General features: G+C 35.5%; 1 protein-coding gene across 10 annotated transcripts in view; it reads right to left on the bottom strand.

Moving 5' to 3' along the window:
* Rim (Rab3 interacting molecule) overlaps positions 1-20,780 on the bottom strand; it is a 137,766-nt gene that overhangs the window by 11,071 nt on the left and 105,915 nt on the right. For 6 of the 10 annotated variants that reach the window (XM_072302879.1, XM_072302884.1, XM_072302883.1 and 3 more), the window contains 4 exons: positions 20,055-20,228; positions 18,900-19,050; positions 9,598-9,809; positions 129-268 (listed from right to left, as the gene is read on the bottom strand). In XM_072302879.1, coding sequence (XP_072158980.1) covers positions 129-268; positions 9,598-9,809; positions 18,900-19,050; positions 20,055-20,228 — 677 coding nt within the window. Of the gene's footprint in view, positions 1-128; positions 269-9,597; positions 9,810-15,919; positions 16,050-18,899; positions 19,051-20,054; positions 20,229-20,780 lie in introns of all 10 variants that reach the window. The other 4 variants (XM_072302880.1, XM_072302887.1, XM_072302882.1 and 1 more) reach the window with 3 other exon arrangements.

Raw genomic sequence — 20,780 nt, 5'->3', positions numbered from 1 at the left:
GTTGAACAGCTATATTAGCCATAGGGAAAAATCAAAATTTTGAAGGAGTTATTGGAAATCACTCAAATTTAAAATCCTAAGGATTTTATTGCTATAAAACAGCGATCAAATCCCATGTTAATTCTCACCTGAAGGATGCACCCTTGGAAAGGCTCCCTGAATGTTAGTTGTTGCTGGTACAAAGGGTCCAAAGTCCTCCTGGCTGAAGAAGTTTTGGCTTTGGCTAGACATTTCTTCCCACTCACAAGATAAACTTTGACATATGGAGCTGAAAATGTACATAAACCGTATTTTAAGAGAAAAATTTGTTTCACAGTAAAAAATTATTAAACCTCCCCAACTTTATGGCTGAAATGTTTGGATAGAAAAGACTGTCATGCTCACAGTTTGTTAATACTGAAATATTATATTATACAGAAGTATGCCGAAAACAAATATTAACAGTTCCTAGGTTTTTATTTTTTCCCCTTGCTGAATACGGCAAGATTTTTTATAGAAAAATAAAATCAGATGCCCACTTTTTGTCGATTAGGTTATTGAATAATTTTGTAACAGTGATGAATCAGTTGATTTTGCCTTGACTTTTCTCCACCTGGAATTCTTAAAGGTGCAAGATGAATGAATACAGAACTCTCTCTATGTAACATCTAGATGACGGACCAAAGGCTTTCCATTATTGAGAAATTTTGATTATAATGAGTGGCAATAATCAACATTAGCAGTTCAAGGGACAGGACAATTCTTTCATTGCAGAGAAATTTCCATTATAATGAGTAATGCTCTAAAGAGATACAACTGTGCTGGCTTAGTTAAAATTCCTTCAAAGACATCAACGTAGGGGTTACCAGTTCCTTCTCATTTCAGTAATACTTCATTAAAAACCTGAAAAATTATGTTTCTCAAAGAAGAGCAGTTTTTTTTCACAATTTCACTAAGTATCTACTGGAGAAACTGATTGAAGTTTGATTATTTGTAAAATATGACCTTACTAGCAACGGCTTTTGAAATTTGTTTTTAAAAAACTCTTACAAAACTGTTAAAATTAACAAAGAAGAAAACACTTTTTGGAATTTTTTTCCCATAATGTTTACACTAGGCAAAATTTAAGTAAAAAGTGTTAAAAAATTAAACTATTTTAAAAAAACATAATTTTTTAAAACAATTCTTTAAGGTAAAATTCTTGTAAAAAAGTGTTAAAAAGCCAGTGTATTATTTTTTAGAGTTTTTTCAAGCGTGCCAGTAGGGCTCGCTTCTTGAAATCACTCCGCTGTACCATAGTACAGCACACCAATTGTCAAAGCTATTTAAGCTTCAACCTGATATGTCTCCGTGGTAACAGAGTTCTATATACATACGCATTGTAATGCTATAAACCCGTGTGAATAAAGTCATATCCACAGCATTATTATGAATATTATTATTATGAAAGTGAATAGTTATTCAATAGTTCTGATTGTTGCTAAATGTACGCGACAAAATGGTGACCCCGACGTGATTAAAACAATAATAAAAAATCTTCTTGAAACTTGTGCTGAAAGAAGTTAACCTAAAAAGTTCTTGTGAAAATTTGAATTTTCGGAGTGATGATTTTATTGTTAAATAATGTTCGGAATTCATAGTAATTCCAAGATGCATACAATGCATAATAATGTTCGGGATTCATAGTAATTCCAAGATGCATACAATGCATAATAATGTTCGGAATTCATAGTAATTCCAAGATGCATACAATGCATAATAATGTTCGGAATTCATAGTAATTCCAAGATGCATACAATGCATAATAATGTTCGGAATTCATAGTAATTCCAAGATGCATACAATGCATAATAATGTTCGGAATTCTTAGTAATTCCAAGATGCATACAATGCATAAAAAAAGACCTATCAAAGTGTAGGCATAGAAGACCTATCTAAGCGCGAAAGTGCATTTAGGCATAAAATACCGGCAGGAAGACGGAGTAAAGAAGAAAATGAAGCCCAGATGAAAGCGAATGATGCAGAAACCTCAAAATAAAAATGCGAAAGGAAAACGTGGAATATCATCTGTCCAGATTTTGAACTCTATGGAAACAACTTCCGAAACAAGCTCACCTGAGATAAGTAAAATAAAAGCCCGGTATACCAGTTGTACCAACATTATTTTTAAATATTTAAAAGTAACAGGTGCATTGAAAGCACCTAGAGAGAAATTTGTGGAATCCTAAGGAGATACAATCCTAACTCAACGATAACTCTGCATTGGGTAATAATGTTACCTAACAAATTTTTGTATCATTTTCGATTTCCAGGTGCGTGACGTGGGTTGCGATGTGTCGATTTTTCTGCCATTTGGACCTGCGGTACAGAATCGATTGTTAAGGTGTTCGCTGCGAGCACCCTGTTTGTCGATCCTTTTCCATAGGTTTGAGTTTCATAACGATCGATGTGTCGCGGGGCACGCCACGCCACTGAGAGAATGAGCATAATGGAGAAATGAAACAAGTTTAACATACATGGATTTGCATGTAACTTATCATTGTCACGGATTAATTACCATGAACTTTGATATATTAACACACATGGTTAAGATCTTCCAAGCTTTTCTGGGAGATGTGAAGAGTGGCAGAGCTTCCAGAGAAACATAGCTCTTTGACAGTAAGAGCGCTTCGACAGTATACAAAATTAAGTGAATCTGAAAAAGGTGCATTTTATATTATTATTGTTATATTGTCTTATGATTGTTGATCTATGGCTCAACAAACGGTTTGAGCCTAAAAAAAAAAAAAAAAAAAAAAAAACCGTTTCCTTGAACTGTCCCAATAACAGTTCAGATTTCCTGACTGCCAACATAATGTTAGTATAACGTTGAATCGGGTTGGCGACTTGATTTTTAGCTAAGTAAAAATTATATCATATGTTTTCATTGCAATGTTGCCAAAGTAGCAACACAAAAAGCAAATTTAACACATATGAATTTAACTTACTGCTGTACAACTTATTACTGTCTTACTAACTTATTACTGTTGCGGATTAATTATTATTTACTTGATTCATAATTTGGTGCGGAAGGAAATCATCCAAAATGTATGATACACTTATACTTTTAATAATCCTCTTGAATAGAGATGAAAGATTTGAGAAACTCGTTGTGAGAAAAAGCAACGACATTTAAAGATTAAATGTAAAGCTGAAAGACTGTGGAAGACTAATAAATATATACTGCTGAAATAATGAGATAAAAGAGAAGTGACAAATGAGTCAGAGTTCAGTGGTTTACATACTAAGAATGCAGATCCTTATTCATCGAATGTACCACAGAGTAAAGTTCAAAAAGTATTAAAAATCCCGTATTATGGCGATCAGTAGTATTGAAAGCCATTCTTACCCATGGTCTGAATCATTGGCGGATCGGGCAAATTGGCAAGATTGGTTTTTCTCGATTTAAACGATGAAAACGTATCGATTTTTGAAGAGGCCAGGTGCTCCGACAAGAATCGATTATGTAACGTAGTTTTAAATGGAGAATAACCCAGGTTGCCGGATTTCTATACCCGCCTCTGGTCTGAATTTCTAGCTGTGGAGATACGTGGCATCTCTGGATGAGAAAGAACGTAAAAAAGATTTTACACGAAGAGTAGAAGCAAGATGGACTAAATTATCCGATATTATCAGACATATCATTATGATCTCAAATTAATATCAATGTGCAAGATAGATAGTTCGTTTTTCTGTTTCTGTTGTTATCTGGTTTCAGGTAACCTACTATCGACTAACAGCAAAAAATAATGGAACTAAACCGAGCCTATCCATATCCTCTGCTGTCCCGTCTGTCATATGTTCTCCTGTCCATCTTGTGTTGTCCTGCATATCCTACATCCTATGCAAGAAATTCTGTATGAAACCCTGACTGAATGCTCATCGGCTACCTTACGGTATTCTAACCGCCACCACTCTCCGTTGATGAACAAATTAACAGGAATATGAGAAACGACGATGAAAAGAAACACAAAATAAGAAAATAATAGAGACAGAAGAAGAAGACAGTCAAGTTTATTTTCCTGTATCTCTAAACCGTCTAGAATAACGAGCAGAGTAGAGAATACTTTAAAATTCACATAAACAAGGAAACGTGCACCCACACTGCAACAATTTTGTTTCGCCGGGAATGATTATTCAAGAAGAATAAATAATCATCACCTGTGATCGCTTAGGTGCCCAAATCAAATGATTAGAGTATAATTCAATTAAATGCTGCTCTCTTTGAGCGGTTCTTCCTGCACTCTAGAACACAAACATTTAAAGTCAGATGTGAAAATCATTATGGAAGAAAACAACATCTTGGCTGAGGCACTTGACTGAGTTAGAGATAATATTAACAGCGTACAAGATACATGTCGACCGTAGAAGACATCGTTGGTTCGTTGGTTATAAGGAACAGAAGCAAGCTTTCCTCAACTTCAAACAATCTCTTGCTAAAAGTGAGAGAGAACAAGATCCGAGAAAGAATAATGAAGCATGAAGTCTAAAAGTGAACAACGTAACCAAAGCAATCGAAACGATGAATGACAAATCAAGAGCCTTTGCTTCAACAAAAATAATGAAGTGAGAGTAATGTTATGCTTTAGAAAGGAGCAGATTGAACAACAACCGAACAACAACTTATCCGAATCAAACAAATCAGAAATCGATTCACTCGTACACCACTGTACTCTTTTTCCCTTGCCTATGTTTTTATCCACTGGTTTTTCATATGGTTAAGGTTTTTAATGAGGCAGTGTTTTAGAAGTAAATAATGAAGTTCATAAAAAGCAAATGTTCCCGAGTATTGAGTAGAATACATCAAATAATGCGTTTAAATTCATCAAATATTTAAATGTCAACAGATGTTACGACAGCTGAAACTTATCTACTTTTTAACTGAATTTAAATTTGATCCTGAAGAATCTCCTAGTCCTAGCGCTTTTGACTCCTCTCGAAAAAGTCTGCAAGTTCCTGCAGACGAGAAGAATCACTACGGCGTTGACCCTAGCGTCGTGGCTTCAAGATCACAGCCAAGTGAAAAATTGGGATGCACTATTTTATGCACTTAATGACGAAGAAAAACAAGAACTAATAAATTAAAGTTTAAAATTGGTTTTTACATGAAAATCTTATACATTTACAAATTGTCATGTAACAAAATGTAACAAATGTCACAAAATGTCGAATTTAAGTACTTGAGTTATTTAAGTATTTGAATTTGAATTTTGAGGAGACCTCAAGGGGGGGAACTTGTCAAAGCTATTTAAGCTTCAACCTGATATGTCTCCGTGGTAACAGAGTTCTATATACATACGCATTGTAATGCTATAAACCCGTGTGAATAAAGTCATATCCACAGCATTATTATGAATATTATTATTATGAAAGTGAATAGTTATTCAATAGTTCTGATTGTTGCTAAATGTACGCAACACCAATAAACCAATGCTATTCAATGGGCGGTCCAAATTTGTTGTCCGTCGGATCCAGGGGCGGACTGGCCCTAAATTAAGTATGGGGCGGGCCCCTAGGGGGGTCTGGGGGCCCCCCGGTAGAAGGGGGGTCCGGGGGCCCTCCCCCGGAAAATTTTAAAAATTAGGCCCTTTTAGAATGAATTTTACGCTATTTTAGACCCTATTCTTTAATATTATTTTTGAAACATTATCCAAAAAGAAACCAGAAATGCAAAACTTAGTATATTTTCTTAAACTGGATGAAAAAATGAGAATCCGTTGTATAGTTGGAATTCAAATTTCATTTTCCTCTTCCAACGAAAAATTGTGCCAAAGCTAAATTAGTATACAGAAGATACATAAAATCAAGTAGAATAGTAATAGTGACAGTCTAAAAAGAACACATTCTGAAAAACACAGTTCGGATTTTTTTGTTCGTTTGTTTTTTTTAAATGTACTTTTTAGCCGCCAAAATTGACAACTGTCTTAATTTTTTTTGAACGTTTTATTAGATCCTTTCTTCGCTCTGCTCATAGAAAAATCAGTGCCGTTTACTAGTTAAATGACGCGTAATGAATGAATAAATCGATGGTTAAATTCTGAAAACACGTAACTCGGAATCCGCATCATGAACCCTGAGACTCGTAAGGATGCTCATGTTTTGCGTGTATCCTTATGAGTCTCAGGGTTCATGAGTTAATGATGCGGATTCCGAGATACGTGTTTTCAGAATTTAGCCATCGAAATAAAAATAAAAATGAAAATAAAAATACAAAAAAGTCATTGGGGCTGCCCAAACAATACGTAACGTATTAAGGGGGGAGGAGGGGGGGGGGTCAAGCCCAACGTTACGTAACTCTTTTTTGCCGTAAGACCTTTTTTTCCTTGTTAATTTAAAAAACTGACCAAAATAGGGGGGAGGGGCGAGGCTTGTGTTACGTATTTATTTATTTTTTTTGAGGGGGGGGGGGATGGTTCGAGCTTGCGTTACGATGCGTTACGGAGGGGGGATGTGGGTAAAAAAATCGGAAAAACTGCGTTACGTATTATACAGGGTTATCCAAAAGTCACTGACCACCCCTGTAACTTTTTTCCAAATTGAGATAGAAGTTTGAAACTTTGGGAATGTTCCTCGGTCTAAAGTAGCAACTTTTTGGACCCCCAAAATTTTGGGGGGCGGCCCCCCTTAAGGGGGGCGGGGGCCAACTTTTTTTTTCAAATGGCAACCCCCCCTTTGTGATACCTCATTGGAAAGATAATAAAAAAAGAAAATTTTTGGCGCAAACAGCAGGTCACTATGTTCATTTTTGACAAAATGGCGGCCAGTCAAAGTTCAAAATGGCGGAAATTTGGCATCTCCGTTGTTTATTGACGGATTGGTGTAAAACTCGGAATCCTAGGGTTTTTCGAGATGAGAAAAACGATTCTGGCATTGGTTTTCCAGAAAAGTCAGTCCTTTTTAAAATGGCGGCGGTCAAAATGGCGGCCTCGAGCGGGAAGTGGATATTTAGGCTGCATATCGTCGGATTTGCATGTAACTTGGTATCTGGGGGTATTTCGGCACTAGAAGAACGAATCTTCCATTGGATATCTAAAATTTTGACAAATTCCAAAATGGCGGCGGAAAAATGGCGGGAAATCAGTTTTACGGCTCTTCACCGATGGATTTGCATGAAATTCGATATCCTGGCGGTTTTTGGTTGGTTAAAAAGGAATCTTTCATTAGATTCTTGAAATATCAAATAATTTCATGCTAATCCATCAGTAAAGAGCCGTAAAACTGATTTCCTGCCATTTTTCCGCCGCCATTTTGGAATTTGTCAAAATTTTAGAGATCCAATGGAAGATTCGTTCTTCTAGTGCCGAAATACCCCCAGATACCAAGTTACATGCAAATCCAACGATATGCAGCCTAAATATCCACTTCCCGCTCGAGGCCGCCATTTTGACCGCCGCCATTTTAAAAAGGACTGACTTTTCTGGAAAACCAATGCCAGAATCGTTTTTCTCATCTCGAAAAACCCTAGGATTCCGAGTTTTACACCAATCCGTCAATAAACGACGGAGATGCCAAATTTCCGCCATTTTGAACTTTGACCGGCCGCCATTTTGTCAAAAATGAACATTTTGACCTGCTGTTTGCGCCAAAAATTTTCTTTTTTTATTATCTTTCGAATGAGGTATCACAAAGGGGGGGTTGCCATTTGAAAAAAAAAGTTAGCCCCCGCCCCCCAAAATTTTGGGGGGACCAAAAAGTTGCTACTTTAGACCGAGGAACGATCCCAAAGTTTCAAACTTCTATCTCAATTTGGAAAAAAGCTACAGGGGTGGTCAGTGACTTTTGGATAACCCTGTATGGACAGCCCCCATTATGGATTTCGCTGAGGGGGGGAAAAATCGCCGAAGGCCCCTACGAAATCCCTTGAGGAAGGTAGGAAAGGTTCCCTACTAGGGGCCTCCAAAGTTCAAAATTGCATAGAAATGTGCCCTCGAGGCCTCTCTGAATCAGTACCAAAGGAACCCCGGCAAAAAGGACCCTTTTGTCGAATCGGCGATAAAGAGCCCGGTGCCTTGAAGGTCCTTGGAGGCGGTATACAACCGCATCAAGGCCTCTTCAAATCGGCAATAAATGGTCCCTTGGAAACGGCAAAAAAGGACTCCTTCGAATCAGATAAAGGGGCTCTTTTAAGGTCCTTAGAAGCGGCAAAAAAAGGCTCCATCGAGTCTTCTTCGAATCGGCAATAAATGAGTCCTTCAGGGCTCTTCCGAAATGACAAAAAAGGACTCCTTTGGACTTATTCGAATCAGAAAAAAGGGCTCTCAAAATGCAACGCCCTTAGATAAGGCATAAAAAAGCTCCTTCAGGGCGCTCTCCGAATCGGCAATAAAGTGTCCTGTCCTCTCAGGAGTCTCGGGGCCCTTTCTCGAGGACGAACCGAAAAAGCCCTCGGGCGCTTCATCGAAACGGCGAAATACGGCCCTTCAAATCGGCCAAAAGGGGCCCCTCCGGGGCCCCTTTTGGCCGATGAAAGTGGGGCGATCGCCCCATCGCCACCCCGGCCAGTCCGTCCCTGGTCGGATCTATTTTTTCATGTTTGAACTGTTATACTGTCAAACCCTCATGGTCATTCACTGAAAGACCGAATCGAGTTCTCAGGGGAAACCCTTGAGAACATTTTCCCGTCAAAACCGTATTATTTCATTGGACAGAGACTTCAAAGAAGCTTTTCTACGCTCAAACGACTCAAATTTAGAGGCTTAAATCCTGCCGCAACTTTGTAGCCAATGAGTGTCTTTGATATAAGCCCTTATTCGATTAAAAGCAAGAGAATGTAAGGTGGCTCTTGAGAGGCCGCCGCGCCATTATCCCACTTCAAATTTTGAGAATAAAAATAATAGAATAATGAGCACTGTACAAGGTGGAAAATTGCACTGGAGGACCCATTACGGCTACAGAAGCCAAAATCAGAACTTCATTTTGAACGATTGATTGGTTCAATTCATGAGAAGGCAACTCAACAAATACCAAAGCAAGGTTTCGAGTCCCACTGGGAAACATTTTTTTGGTGATTGTATTGAATGTTTAAGACCAAACGTCGAAAAAATAATTGAAAATAATTAATACTAGATAAAAAATGTACGAACATTTTCTTGTGAGTTAATATGTTACTGATAAAAACTGAAATATACTTCCTTCATACGATCAGCCACATGTTCATCCAAATTAATGATGTAGTTTCTTTTCTCAATGAAGTTAATTTACATTCAACATTCATAATTAGTATGTATACCTAAATGTATGTAGCCCTGTATGTTTTCCTAAATTTAGCCAAAAGTACCAATTGATACAAATAGCAAAGACATGAAAATAGTAAGTCTCCAACATTTCAGTTGTTCGGCACGCTTTTCCAATGTTGTAATGTCTTCTTGTAATACTCAAATTTGAGCTCTCGTAAATTTTACAAAAAAAAAAATCCTAAAAAGGGTTTTGTTCTTTATAAATTTTGAGTTTTATTGAGAGTTTTATAATTAAAATTTACAAGTTTTTTAAGAATTTTTTTCCATTTCTCACTAGGGGAATGTAACAACGATCTCTTGCAAATACAGAGGGCAAACTAGTGAAAGAGAATAGTAACGCTACCTGGAAGAACTTTAGATCCAGGCTGCGCCTGAAGGCCTCTTGCTCGAATAACCTCAACTTCTAGGTATCCTTTTTGATAACACAGGCTGAGCTGAATGTCCCCTAAAGCAGGGGCACCGAGCACTTGTCTCCCGACAAGTTGTCCAGGACCCAGTCCATCGATAAATTCGGACAGCTGACCTCCATCGCTACTCCGCAGTGAGGGGGCAAAACTGAAAGAAGAGGCATAGTATTAGACCAAAGTTGAAAACAAAGTAAGAACCCTCACGCGAAAGAACTCAACATTGAGTTACTGGCAGCATTAAATTGATGAATGTTTTAAAAACATATAGGTATGAAAACTGCCAAAATACGACACCAAAAAAGAGGTGTGATAGTTTTAAATTTCCGATTTAAAAAAGGGCGTTTTAGCAGAAGCAACGAGAAGTTTTCTCGGAAAATATAAAGCTAAAATTGTCTGATTAAAATTTCAAATTACTCCCTTTAAAAACTAAATAAATGTGAAAATTTTGCAAAGACAATACATTTGAATAAGTTTTGCAAATAATTTTTCTAAAACAAGTACTGAGGGTGCTACTGGAATTGGGAGCAAGAACTTGAAAATGAATGGCTTGGAATTAAAACGGTGGGTGCAGGAGGATCACTTCTTAGTTTCGATGTCCTCCCATCCATTTTAAGGTAAGCTAATGGTTATGTCACAGGCAAATAGTCAAATCAGGCATTTCGTCAAACACCCAGGAGAATATTCTTTCTTAAATTGAAATTCTGATTCTTTTCCTGATTTTAGACAAAATAATTTGTTGTTCCTGGAAGAAATAATTCTCTGTAAAAATATGTAGAATACAGTATTATTCAAAATGATTTTTAGCTCCCGAAATAACGTTTATCTTGACAATATTTTTGAAATTTTTACATTTAAATATATGCAGAGGAAGGAACAACAGAAGTTTGTACATTCGATGTGTTATTTTCCCCTAAAATATCAAAAACTCGTAGGCTCTTCGCCATAAATTTACAAAATTTTGTAAATTGTCAAAATTTGACTATCTGCCTATACATTCGATAAAATGCCTTATTTGACTAGTGGCCTGCGATGTATGTATATTTTATTGTTAGTTTTACTGAATATTTGACATGATTTCACATTAATGAATTCCAGAAAAAGCATTAGATGGTTTCCTCTATGAAATTTAAATTAGCAGCGAAGATTCTGAAACGCTGAGACCAAAAGGTGTCCTTTCAGCACCCAGCGCCTCAATTTAAAAATAGCTTCACATTTTGTACCTTGGTTTTGTTTTTATTGACTGAAAGTCGTGATAAGTCAAAGTATAGGAATAGATTTTTTATTTTATTTTCTAATCCGAAATTCCTCAAAAATCAAACAGCTCTTCTAGAATGTAAGGCTAGGCACATTTTGAACAATGGGTCTGTTTCAAACTTTTGCTGGAGCAGCAAAAAGAGTTGTGCCTGAAAAGAGATAGCTTGGAAATCATATTGAACGTATTAGGAAAGTCTGAAATTCACTCAGAACATCCTGGTCAGCGATAAAAACTTGCGCAGTTTTAAGTTTCCTGCTTTAAAAAGTGTGCAAAGGCAAAGGCATAATTTGATAGAGATGAGTTACCCTGGTTTCAAACTCCCCGCAAAGCTGAAAATGGTCATCGTTATCTGATTTTTGATACCATTCCTCAAAGAAAAACGAGCAACAGAGGTGCTTCTACTTATTGAGCTTCATTTAAAAAGCAAAAAAGTGAAGAGATAAGTCACAAAGGTGATTTGATGTTGTTTGTTTTTCACTGAAAAACTGCTATACTAGACAGCAGCAATTTTCACTTTTGGATGGAGCTATCAAAGTATGTCTCTGCTGTAGAATTATTTTTGAAGCAGATGGTTCCCACCGCGTGTGTAATTAGGAGTGAACTACAGACTTTCCTGGTTTGCTCATCGTGATTTCTGAGTCACTGTCCATGGAAAACAAGTCTTCTTTTTACTCTAGCAATATTTTGCAACAGAATCATTGGCTTCAGAGATAGTTTGAAATGAGAGTCATAACTATTTTGAGAGTAAGACTCAAATACTAATTAGGAGGTAGAGAGATCACCGATATGACAGAGAATCGCACTCAACACTTGCTCAGCTCATATTTTTTAACGAATTGGATTGATTTCAAACTGGAAATTGAATGAATAATTGAGGAGTTAAAAAACACCCAAAGCGAAAGTAAAAAACACCGAAAAATTACTTCAAAGGCACTTTTACATGAGAGGGTTATAGAAAAGTATCAGTAATGTCTTTAAAAAAATATTTTTCAATAATCCCTTACGCTAAAAAAACTAATTTTCTTGTTCATTTGTGACTGTCCATGGAGAGAGACAACTTAGTAATGAAACCTCGAATTTGTAACAGCGCTTGGAGGGGTGTTATACAAACATTTTGTCACAAAAAATTCTCAAAAATACCAAATTGAAGTTGCGACTTTTGTGATCAAAACCCAGTTTTAAGATGTAGCTCAGAAGTGTTGGATTAAAATTCAACTTTGCGCCTTTCATTGGTGAAAAATGTATAAATTACTTTGCAATAGAGAGGAGTTTTTCTACCAAAAAATCAAATTCCACTTTTTCACCCATCTTGCGAAAAATTGCGCTTTTTATAATTTGCGTTTGTGCACTGAGGTCTCCTCTTTCATGAACGGTCACTATTTGTGTTTGCTTGTTGCCTAAAGTGTGGTTGAAACTACCATTTTGTGTTAAAAAATCCTGCTTCTGGATATGTATCTGGTCTGGTACTTGGAAGTTGAGAGCTTGTAACTACGATTATACGAGGAGGATAAAAACACATTCAATAAGCAGTTGAATAAATGGAAAATAGGGCAGTATGGATTTGATGACAAACTAATGGATACTACACTGTCGAAACAGTGCATTATCACGTCATCAAAATGACGTCTCAAGTTCATAATGTCCTACCTACTCCTTCAATTCAAGCGCATACTGAAGGCGAATTGAAACGCCCGTACAAACGTAGCTAGTGAGTTGAGCAAGGTAAGTGTTAAACCCTCCATGTCTGCATGCAAAGCAGCTTGTGGTCAAATAACTTACTTCTAGACTGTGCTAAATCTATAAAATCATCAAAGATAGATACCAAATTGCCACAGAAGAATGTAGAGACAGTTATCAAGAATCTATGAGGAAGCTGAGAGGCAGAAAATTATGAAAGACAAAAGATAAAGAGAGGGTAAGTTCGATGGTTTCGATTAAAGGGGAACACGTTTGTATAAATTGGGAGACTAAAACGTCAGGTTAGAACATTTTGGACTTGTAGTTATTATCTCAAAAGCTAATGGGCATGCTCGGGGGATGATAGTGTTTCTAAGAATGAGCCTTGACGACTCTTCATTGTACAATACTGCGAGGAATTTGGCTCAACTGCACAACCAAGTCTCTCAATTGCAATAGGTATTATAAAATCTTCGCTTGCACTCTGTTTTTCAGAGGGAAAATAACTGACATTATGGCTTCAAATTTTCATTGATAATTCTTTGGTCAAGGAAAAAATTAAAGCCATGATGATGATGATTATTTGTTTTCTTTTTTTCTAAAAAAAAAATTAAATGCAAAGATTTTTAAAAGTTGCAGTTGAGATATGAGATTTTGCAGTTTAGCCACCGAGCAGATAATTTGTTGTTTCTTAAACATTAGAGCATTGCATCCATCTGATGTAAAAAAAAGGTCCAGCCCTCTGGTGGAGAAGCGATTACACCGAGATATCAAAACTAAGAATCACATGCAAGAAAAAATATTCTGAAATACGTAAGAATCAGAGGAAGGCACAGTAAAAACTGAAGAGGAAGTCTTGTCTATCAGCCATTGATATGATTCATTTCTCTTCTAAGCTTCCCGTAAGAAATGAAAAACTTTTGCAAACTTATTGTTTAAAAAGGCTCTGTCGAGTATGCATGATATTTTGGAAAAAGGCTTCAAGAAAATCTTAACACAAAATAAAATCAGAAATTACATAGTACTGATAGCAAAACATTTTTATAAGCACTGAATAGAGTTGTCTGACATGAAAAAAATTCTGCAGGACATCAAGTATTCATTGAGAAATTTTAACATAGAATGGTTTGAAATACCTTATTCTGAAAGGATACCAAAGTTGAATCAATAGCTAAAATGATTTTCAATATTTTATTGAGTGGAACTTGTGCAGTTATTTCAGACAAAATTACTGTCAAATTTTGTTCTCTGCTATCTAAGATCCTACAGAAAGTTTCAAGTTAACGGAGGTTTTGAAGAAAATTTCTTAATATTTTGAAACAATTGATTGATCTATTGATCATCTAAGAACACCATCAAGCCAGATTAATGTTGGTAAAAGATTTGCCTTGAGGAGAAAAATAATTCAAAGCTGCTGGAAAAAAAAAAAATTAGATAATGGCAACTGAAATAATAATTGAAGGGGTATAAACCTGCTAAACTAACTACTAGAAAAGCTGAGAAAATATTGGATAGTCATTGATTCTTGTTTCTATGCTACAGTTGATTATAGCATTGAAATCTACGATTTCGCTCCATTAAATCCTTGGAGACAATCCATAAATCATCTAACACTGGAACTGTTTTTCAACACCCATCAACATCCTGCAACTCTGACATGGACATTTCTTGGTGAGGTAAGTAATTCTAACTCTGAATGGTTCCAGCTTTTCCGAGGTCCCACACACACACAAAATGTGGAGCATCAGTTAAGAAGGTATGAGAGGCTTTGACAAATGACAGAGGAGTAATACTGTAGTTGAAATACTAAAAACATGAGGAAGAATTAAATCTGTTGGTCAAAGATTATTTGAAACCACAAATACAATTTATTGCAAAACCAAGACAGCCACCTGTCTTTGAGGGCATTACGATGTTTGTGGACAGTCCCTCGAAACAAGAATCTTCATGTAACTACAAATTAATATTGATTTCAGTGCAGTTTATCTACTTCACTCCACAGCAAATCTAATCAGACAGACATGCACGTGCAAAAGGTAAGAAATGCAAAATTCATGCAAGCAGAATTGAATTGAACGTTTTTGAGGAGCTATTAATGTTCCTAGGTATCAGCTGTGCGATGCTTTCTGCAATTTGTACGTACTCCCTTTTTCCCTTTTTTTTCATGATAGCTTGAGTTAGATCATGGCCATTTCAGAGATATTTTCCCTTCTTCCGTTTTGTTCCTTTCCTCTTTTTGAAAACTTCTCAAATTAAAAAAAACTTTACTTTTAGGTGTCGCATGTGTCTCACGACTAGATAAAATAATATGTGGTTCTTTGTCCATTATCTGTTTCAAAATTTCAGTAATTTTTTTCTACACATCGGAATTAACAAGTTTTGACCTACAACAACTTAAGAGGACCTAAAAATTTATTGAAAAAAAAGGCTGAATATGGATACAAACTTTCTGAAATAGCCATAGCCTGTGTAAATACATCTATAAGAACTGAAGAGATCAGGAAAAAAAAGGACAGATTCGTGGTCACAATTTAAAAATTATGACTATTTAAACATTCCAAAAAACACTTTGAGCTTTCATGTCCATTCAAAATGTGTGTTTGTTTTTCAACTAGATTTACATAAAAAAAAGGAAAAAAATCTGTGGGCAGAAACAATTCTCATGTACTTTTCAAAAAATAAAAAATAATATTTAATTTTTTAAAAATTAGCTCTTCTGTCAACACTAAACCTAGGATGGAGAACAGGATAATTTTACTCTAATTTAGTAAATTATCAATGTTATGCTTGACAGTAATTTTGAGAGCAGAATGTTCCCTACTCATTCACTATTTCTCCACAACTAGCACTCCACACTTCGTGCCAATCTAAGAGAGAAACAATTGTTGTACTATCTACTTATAATTAAAAGAACAGTCTGAAATCAGTCCCTGGCGTTATTTACTTTTTAAAAATTTTCTCATGCATTCATTATAGAAGAAAATGGGAGAAGCAAAAAAACGTCTGAAGAAAAAGGAAGGTATTAGACTGTGACTTACTCTCCAAAATAGTTTTAAAAATTACATCATGTTGGAACAATCATAAAAAGGAGTAAAAAGATATTAAATATCTTACAAACTTGCCTTAGGTATGATAAGGAATGGTTATATACTTATTCTAACTTTTTAATACTTTTTTTATCTCATCTGCTCATTTTGAGCAGCAAAATTTTGAGAGAATAGGAAACGCAAACTTTCAAGTCACTATTAGAAATTTGCTGATCTCTCGGATATATATTCAATAATTCATCGTGTTAAATGTTTCATGTTTGTCGTGATGTTACTTACGATGTGGAATTGTCAGAACTTGAAATGCTGTGTAAACTGCCGTGACGTGGCGCCACTTCAGATGACCGGGCAAAGCCTGCAATGGGACTGTTGCTAGGTGAACTACGCTTTCTACGCGACCAACCGCCTTCTAACCAAAACAACCAACCAACCAACTAAGCGTTTTAGACTAGAGCCACTAGCTAACATAAACGTCGTTGCTTAAACAATAAAACTGTCTCACTTTCGCTTCGTCTTTTTGTAGATAAGAAGAATTGAGGCATGTGAAAACGTGTCTGAGAGAATTTAATACTTGGCAAAAGCCTGGATCCTCCACCCAAGAGAACTCAGTTATATCGATGGATTGAGAGCCAATGCATGCGTCTGATAGATAATTTTATAACCATTTTTTACAAGAATAACTGAGAATATAACCTGCCAATGTTGATACAAAATATATCAAAAAGAAAACAAACACAATAGTTTGAATAAAACCAGCTAAGTGGCAACCACTATGGAACCATACCAATATAGAAATCGCCTCTGATGAAAATCACCCAAATACCACTTTCAACTGGTGTCAAGAATGTTTAGCCCTTATAGAGAAGGATATTATTTTTCCCTCTTTTTTGCAAAGAGATATCCTTTCTTTGTGTTCTCACATTCCACAAATTTGGAAATCTTTCCAAAACACATCACAAATACTTAAAAAAACAAACATGCTAAAAAGCAAAGGAAAAGAGTTTTTTGTATTTACAAACACAAGTCACAGTGGAGCAACCTTCCAAAAAGGTCCTTTTTAAAGCTTCTAAAAGAAAGCTTCCTTTTTACAGTTGCTTTGTTGTTTTATATTCTCTCCCCAAAAAATGCAGTCTCAGACTCCCAGTTGGTAATTTGTGGACTCAACACAGGACAAAAGTAAAACTGCAATGAACTTTCGAATAGCCAGTGAGCACAGTGTTATTGTTTTACAACATTCAAGTAAAATGTAAAAGGAAAAAAATATGGTGATAAGAAAAACGTTACCACCACATATAAAGAAAAATCGATATAAAATTAATACGTTAACATAAAAAATTTAAAAAATCGAATTGAACTAAAATTTTGTCGGATAGACAGGACACAACTACAAAAGTTAGATATTTAAGATTCATTGATTGAAATGATAAATCGACAGAATATTCTTGGACCTGTTCTGGGGTTCCAAAGAAAAAACCATTGGAATTATCTTCAGCCGAATAAAGTGAGTAATTTTCGAAAAATTGTGTTTCGAGCATGGCTTGAAGAAGTTGAAAATTTGACTTACCAGCCATATACAAAAAATCCCTTTTCATTGTGCAGAGATCAATACAAAGTCTTTTCAAAGATCAACCAATGAAGGAAAATTTGGAGGTAAATTTTCTTAAAATGAACTTGTCTCCTCTCTGCTTGACGTCATTAAACAGACTTTATGAAGTCTTTATATTTGATCAAGTTCTACGCCCCTGTAAACTCAGCACTGAGGCAAAAAAATTTGGCTAGAATTACCAACTTTCCTGTTACCTATGGATCACCGGTAATTCCTGATAATTTTACCGGGTTTTTTTAAAACTAACTCGGTAAAATTACAAGATAGGAGCGACGAGTTAACAAAAATTACCGAGACGATAATTAAGTTACTAGGAAAGCCGTGAGATTACTGAAGATCAATAACTAGCTGGAAAGTTAGTATGTAGTTTCACCGAGTTATTTTCTTCAGTGTGATGTGAATTTTGGACACTGTAAAACATGATAAAAGAAAAACAAAAATAGAAAGAAAACATGAATCCCTAAAAATAAAAAATATCTAGTTGTTGTGAAATAAAAGTCAACAATATTGTCACAGATAACCAACTAACGTGCGTAAAAATAATGAATAAATAAAAGACGGACGGCATTGATAAATTATGGAAACATGGAGTGAAAAATAAATTTATCTTGCTTAGACTTCTCGATTCCAGAAAGTGAAATTTCAGGTGATGGTTAACTGATTAAGTACAATACTAAGTAACTATGGATGCTAATTATAAAACTGAAAAATAATTTAGCGAAATAGAAGCAATTTTACAGCTCTTCAAAAATTGCTCTACTGTTAAAAGTACATTTGGCAATATTGAAAATGTAAATCAGCAGGAAATTTTGCAGGGAGATTACAGCTAATTCACGAAAAGAAAAGAAAATGTGCCGCAGGTAAAGGCTGATTGATGTATAATACAAGTATCCCATTATCAGGTGTGAGGAACCCTTTCTATCCTGATCGATGACTGAAAAATGGGGAAAACTGAGCGTAATTTAAAATAAATTATGAAAAATTAATTATTGGAGCACTAATTAAGAGCATCATCTCAATTAGCGATGGCTCTAGAAGGGGAAGGGGGAGACATTTATTTTCAGAGAAGGTACTTTTTACATTAAAAAACCATTAATATTTATAAGTTAAGGCATTCTCATCAAACACATTTTTGAGCACAAAAATAGACTGTCGAGAATTTAAGTAATCCGTTTCATCCTGACTCAAAATTTTTTTAGAATTTACATCAAAATTTGGTAACTTTTAAGGTTCAAAATGAGATTTTATGTTGAAATTGGCATGGAATTTAGTAATAAATGTTTTCAATATTAATTCGTATTGTTCTCACATAAATTAGATAATAAATAGTAAAGAACGTAGTATTCAATCAAAAAGATGAAAAAAATCATGTAAATTAATACATTTTTTCATTTAAAAGGGTGTGAGCAAACTTCATAAATGTCGACAGTTCCTATCATGGAGTAGTCACCTTCTTTGAAAATGAATGCTCTTCCCTAAAAAATTTTTCCGAAATTTTTCATCAGCAGTCCCTAATACTAAGGCACTATTCTCAAATTGATCCATGTTTATCGGAGGTGTTCTGAGGTTTGTGTTCATGTTATTCAGGGGCTCTACATTTGTTCAGTGGCAATTTGGTCTCTCATCAACTGAAATAGTATCTGAGTTAGCAACCTGTCGCCATCCTGAGATCCTTCGCCATCGCTTGATATACTCGACGTTTGTTTCACTAAATGCCTAACATCGCCCGGTAAGACTTCCTCGCTCCGATGAACGGTGAACGAGGATTTACCCTTTGCACCGAAACCTAACCTACGTTTTCGACCTAAATAGTGAGGACAAAAATGAGCCAAAGTTAATCAACAAAGACACATTCAATTGGAATTTTTATTGTTTTATAGCTGGCCTGTTGCTAATTGTTCTATGGCATGCTGCTTGTAAGTCATGTTCATTAGGGTGTCTACCAAATAGCTTTTTTTCATTTGTATTATACTTCCTGAGTTACAAACTTCGAACTGCTGTAACTTTGGCTCCGTTTGACAAAGTCAGAAGTTTTTGCCTCAAATAGCACTTTCTCTTCAATACGCTTTGCTCTAATGATCGATCAACTTTGACTTTTTGTGGCTTATGGTCATTTTCTTGTAGACAGTCTCATGTGAAGATAAACCACCAATTCTTGAAATTTTACATAGAGGTAGAATAATTTTGTTTCTAAAATATTTTCTGAAATTTTATGGATTAAAACTTGTCTTACAGTCTCCTTGGAACAATTGAGCTGCTCAATCTGCTCAATTAAGCTGCTTGTGTATAAAGTTTTACATACTCTTTCAAGACCCTTAATGCAAATTTGGCACTATCTACCAATTATCAAATCTCACATAAAAATAACGATCTTTCTGCTGATTTGTAGACACCTTGCTGAACTAGTAGGCCAGAGATTAATCATTATTTCTAAAATAGAATGCTGATCTTGAGGCGTTATAAATAAGTTGGCTTCTGATTCGGTGATTTCCTCTAAGAAATTAAAACGCCTAGTTTTGTTTAATTTTCACCTTTCAGTTATTTCACCGCTATTTCCTGAACTTATTGAGTTAGCTAGTGCAAAAACGTTTCATGTCCACTTTTCAGGATCATACTACTTTGGACATTAGTAAAAAGAGTTAAGAAAATTCCTTTTTATCCAAAACTATCATGGTAATAAACACTTTGGACAGAAAACGTTTTCGCATGAGCAACTTTTTTTTTCAATTTGAACTGCCTTACCAATACTTTTAAGTCATAAAATTAAGATGAAGAAAGAACGATAAAGAAATAGAAAGAATAACTGACCAGTTGCAGATAGCTGAGACGTTGAGTTACTCTTCTTCCCCATCCCTGTTGGATTCCGGTCTGACGACTGCTTCACTCCACCTCTATCACTTGCCGTGCTTGACACTTTGTTTCTACGCGAGTTTCCGTTATCAACGTTTCGAAGGCCTAAAGCTGTATCACTTAAACTTCCTTCTGGAAAGAATAAGGAAAGAGAGTGAGTTTCAAAGAGAGCGAATAAAAAAAAAAAAAAAAAATGAGACTACAATAAAGAACCATGTAACTGTCCTTGGAAGGAGTGGCCTCAATTATTAGAGGTAGATTTTTAAGAGAGTGAATTCTGCGGAGTTGGCTCAAATGATCAGAATTAGAACTTTGACAAAAAAATGTCTCAAAAATATCAAAGAAAACATTAAAGCGTGTGAAGTTAACATACATATAAGTAAAAATAGAGCCTTTCAGAGATATCTGTGAATTTGTAAAAATTGACAAATTTAAAAATCGGAAAAATGGTGACATTACATATTAAAATTAATGGTACCTTAAAAATGTGAAAATACATTTCAATGTGCATATTTTAAACAACTTTTGTCCAAACCACAACTTCAAAACTTACTTTTTTTTGTGCCAGTTACGGAAATTTCGCGTTTTCAACTTGGCAACGCTGTAGCATGCGGGGAAATTTTATTTCGGACTTGCCGGAATAAATTGTGCCTTGTGAAAGGGAACAACATATCAAACTTCGGG

This window comes from Bemisia tabaci, chromosome 7, assembly GCF_918797505.1.
Source record: "Bemisia tabaci chromosome 7, PGI_BMITA_v3".
Taxonomy (NCBI): domain Eukaryota; kingdom Metazoa; phylum Arthropoda; class Insecta; order Hemiptera; family Aleyrodidae; genus Bemisia; species Bemisia tabaci.
Note: the sequence above shows the minus strand (reverse complement) of the source record. Positions and strands in the feature narration are given on the sequence as shown.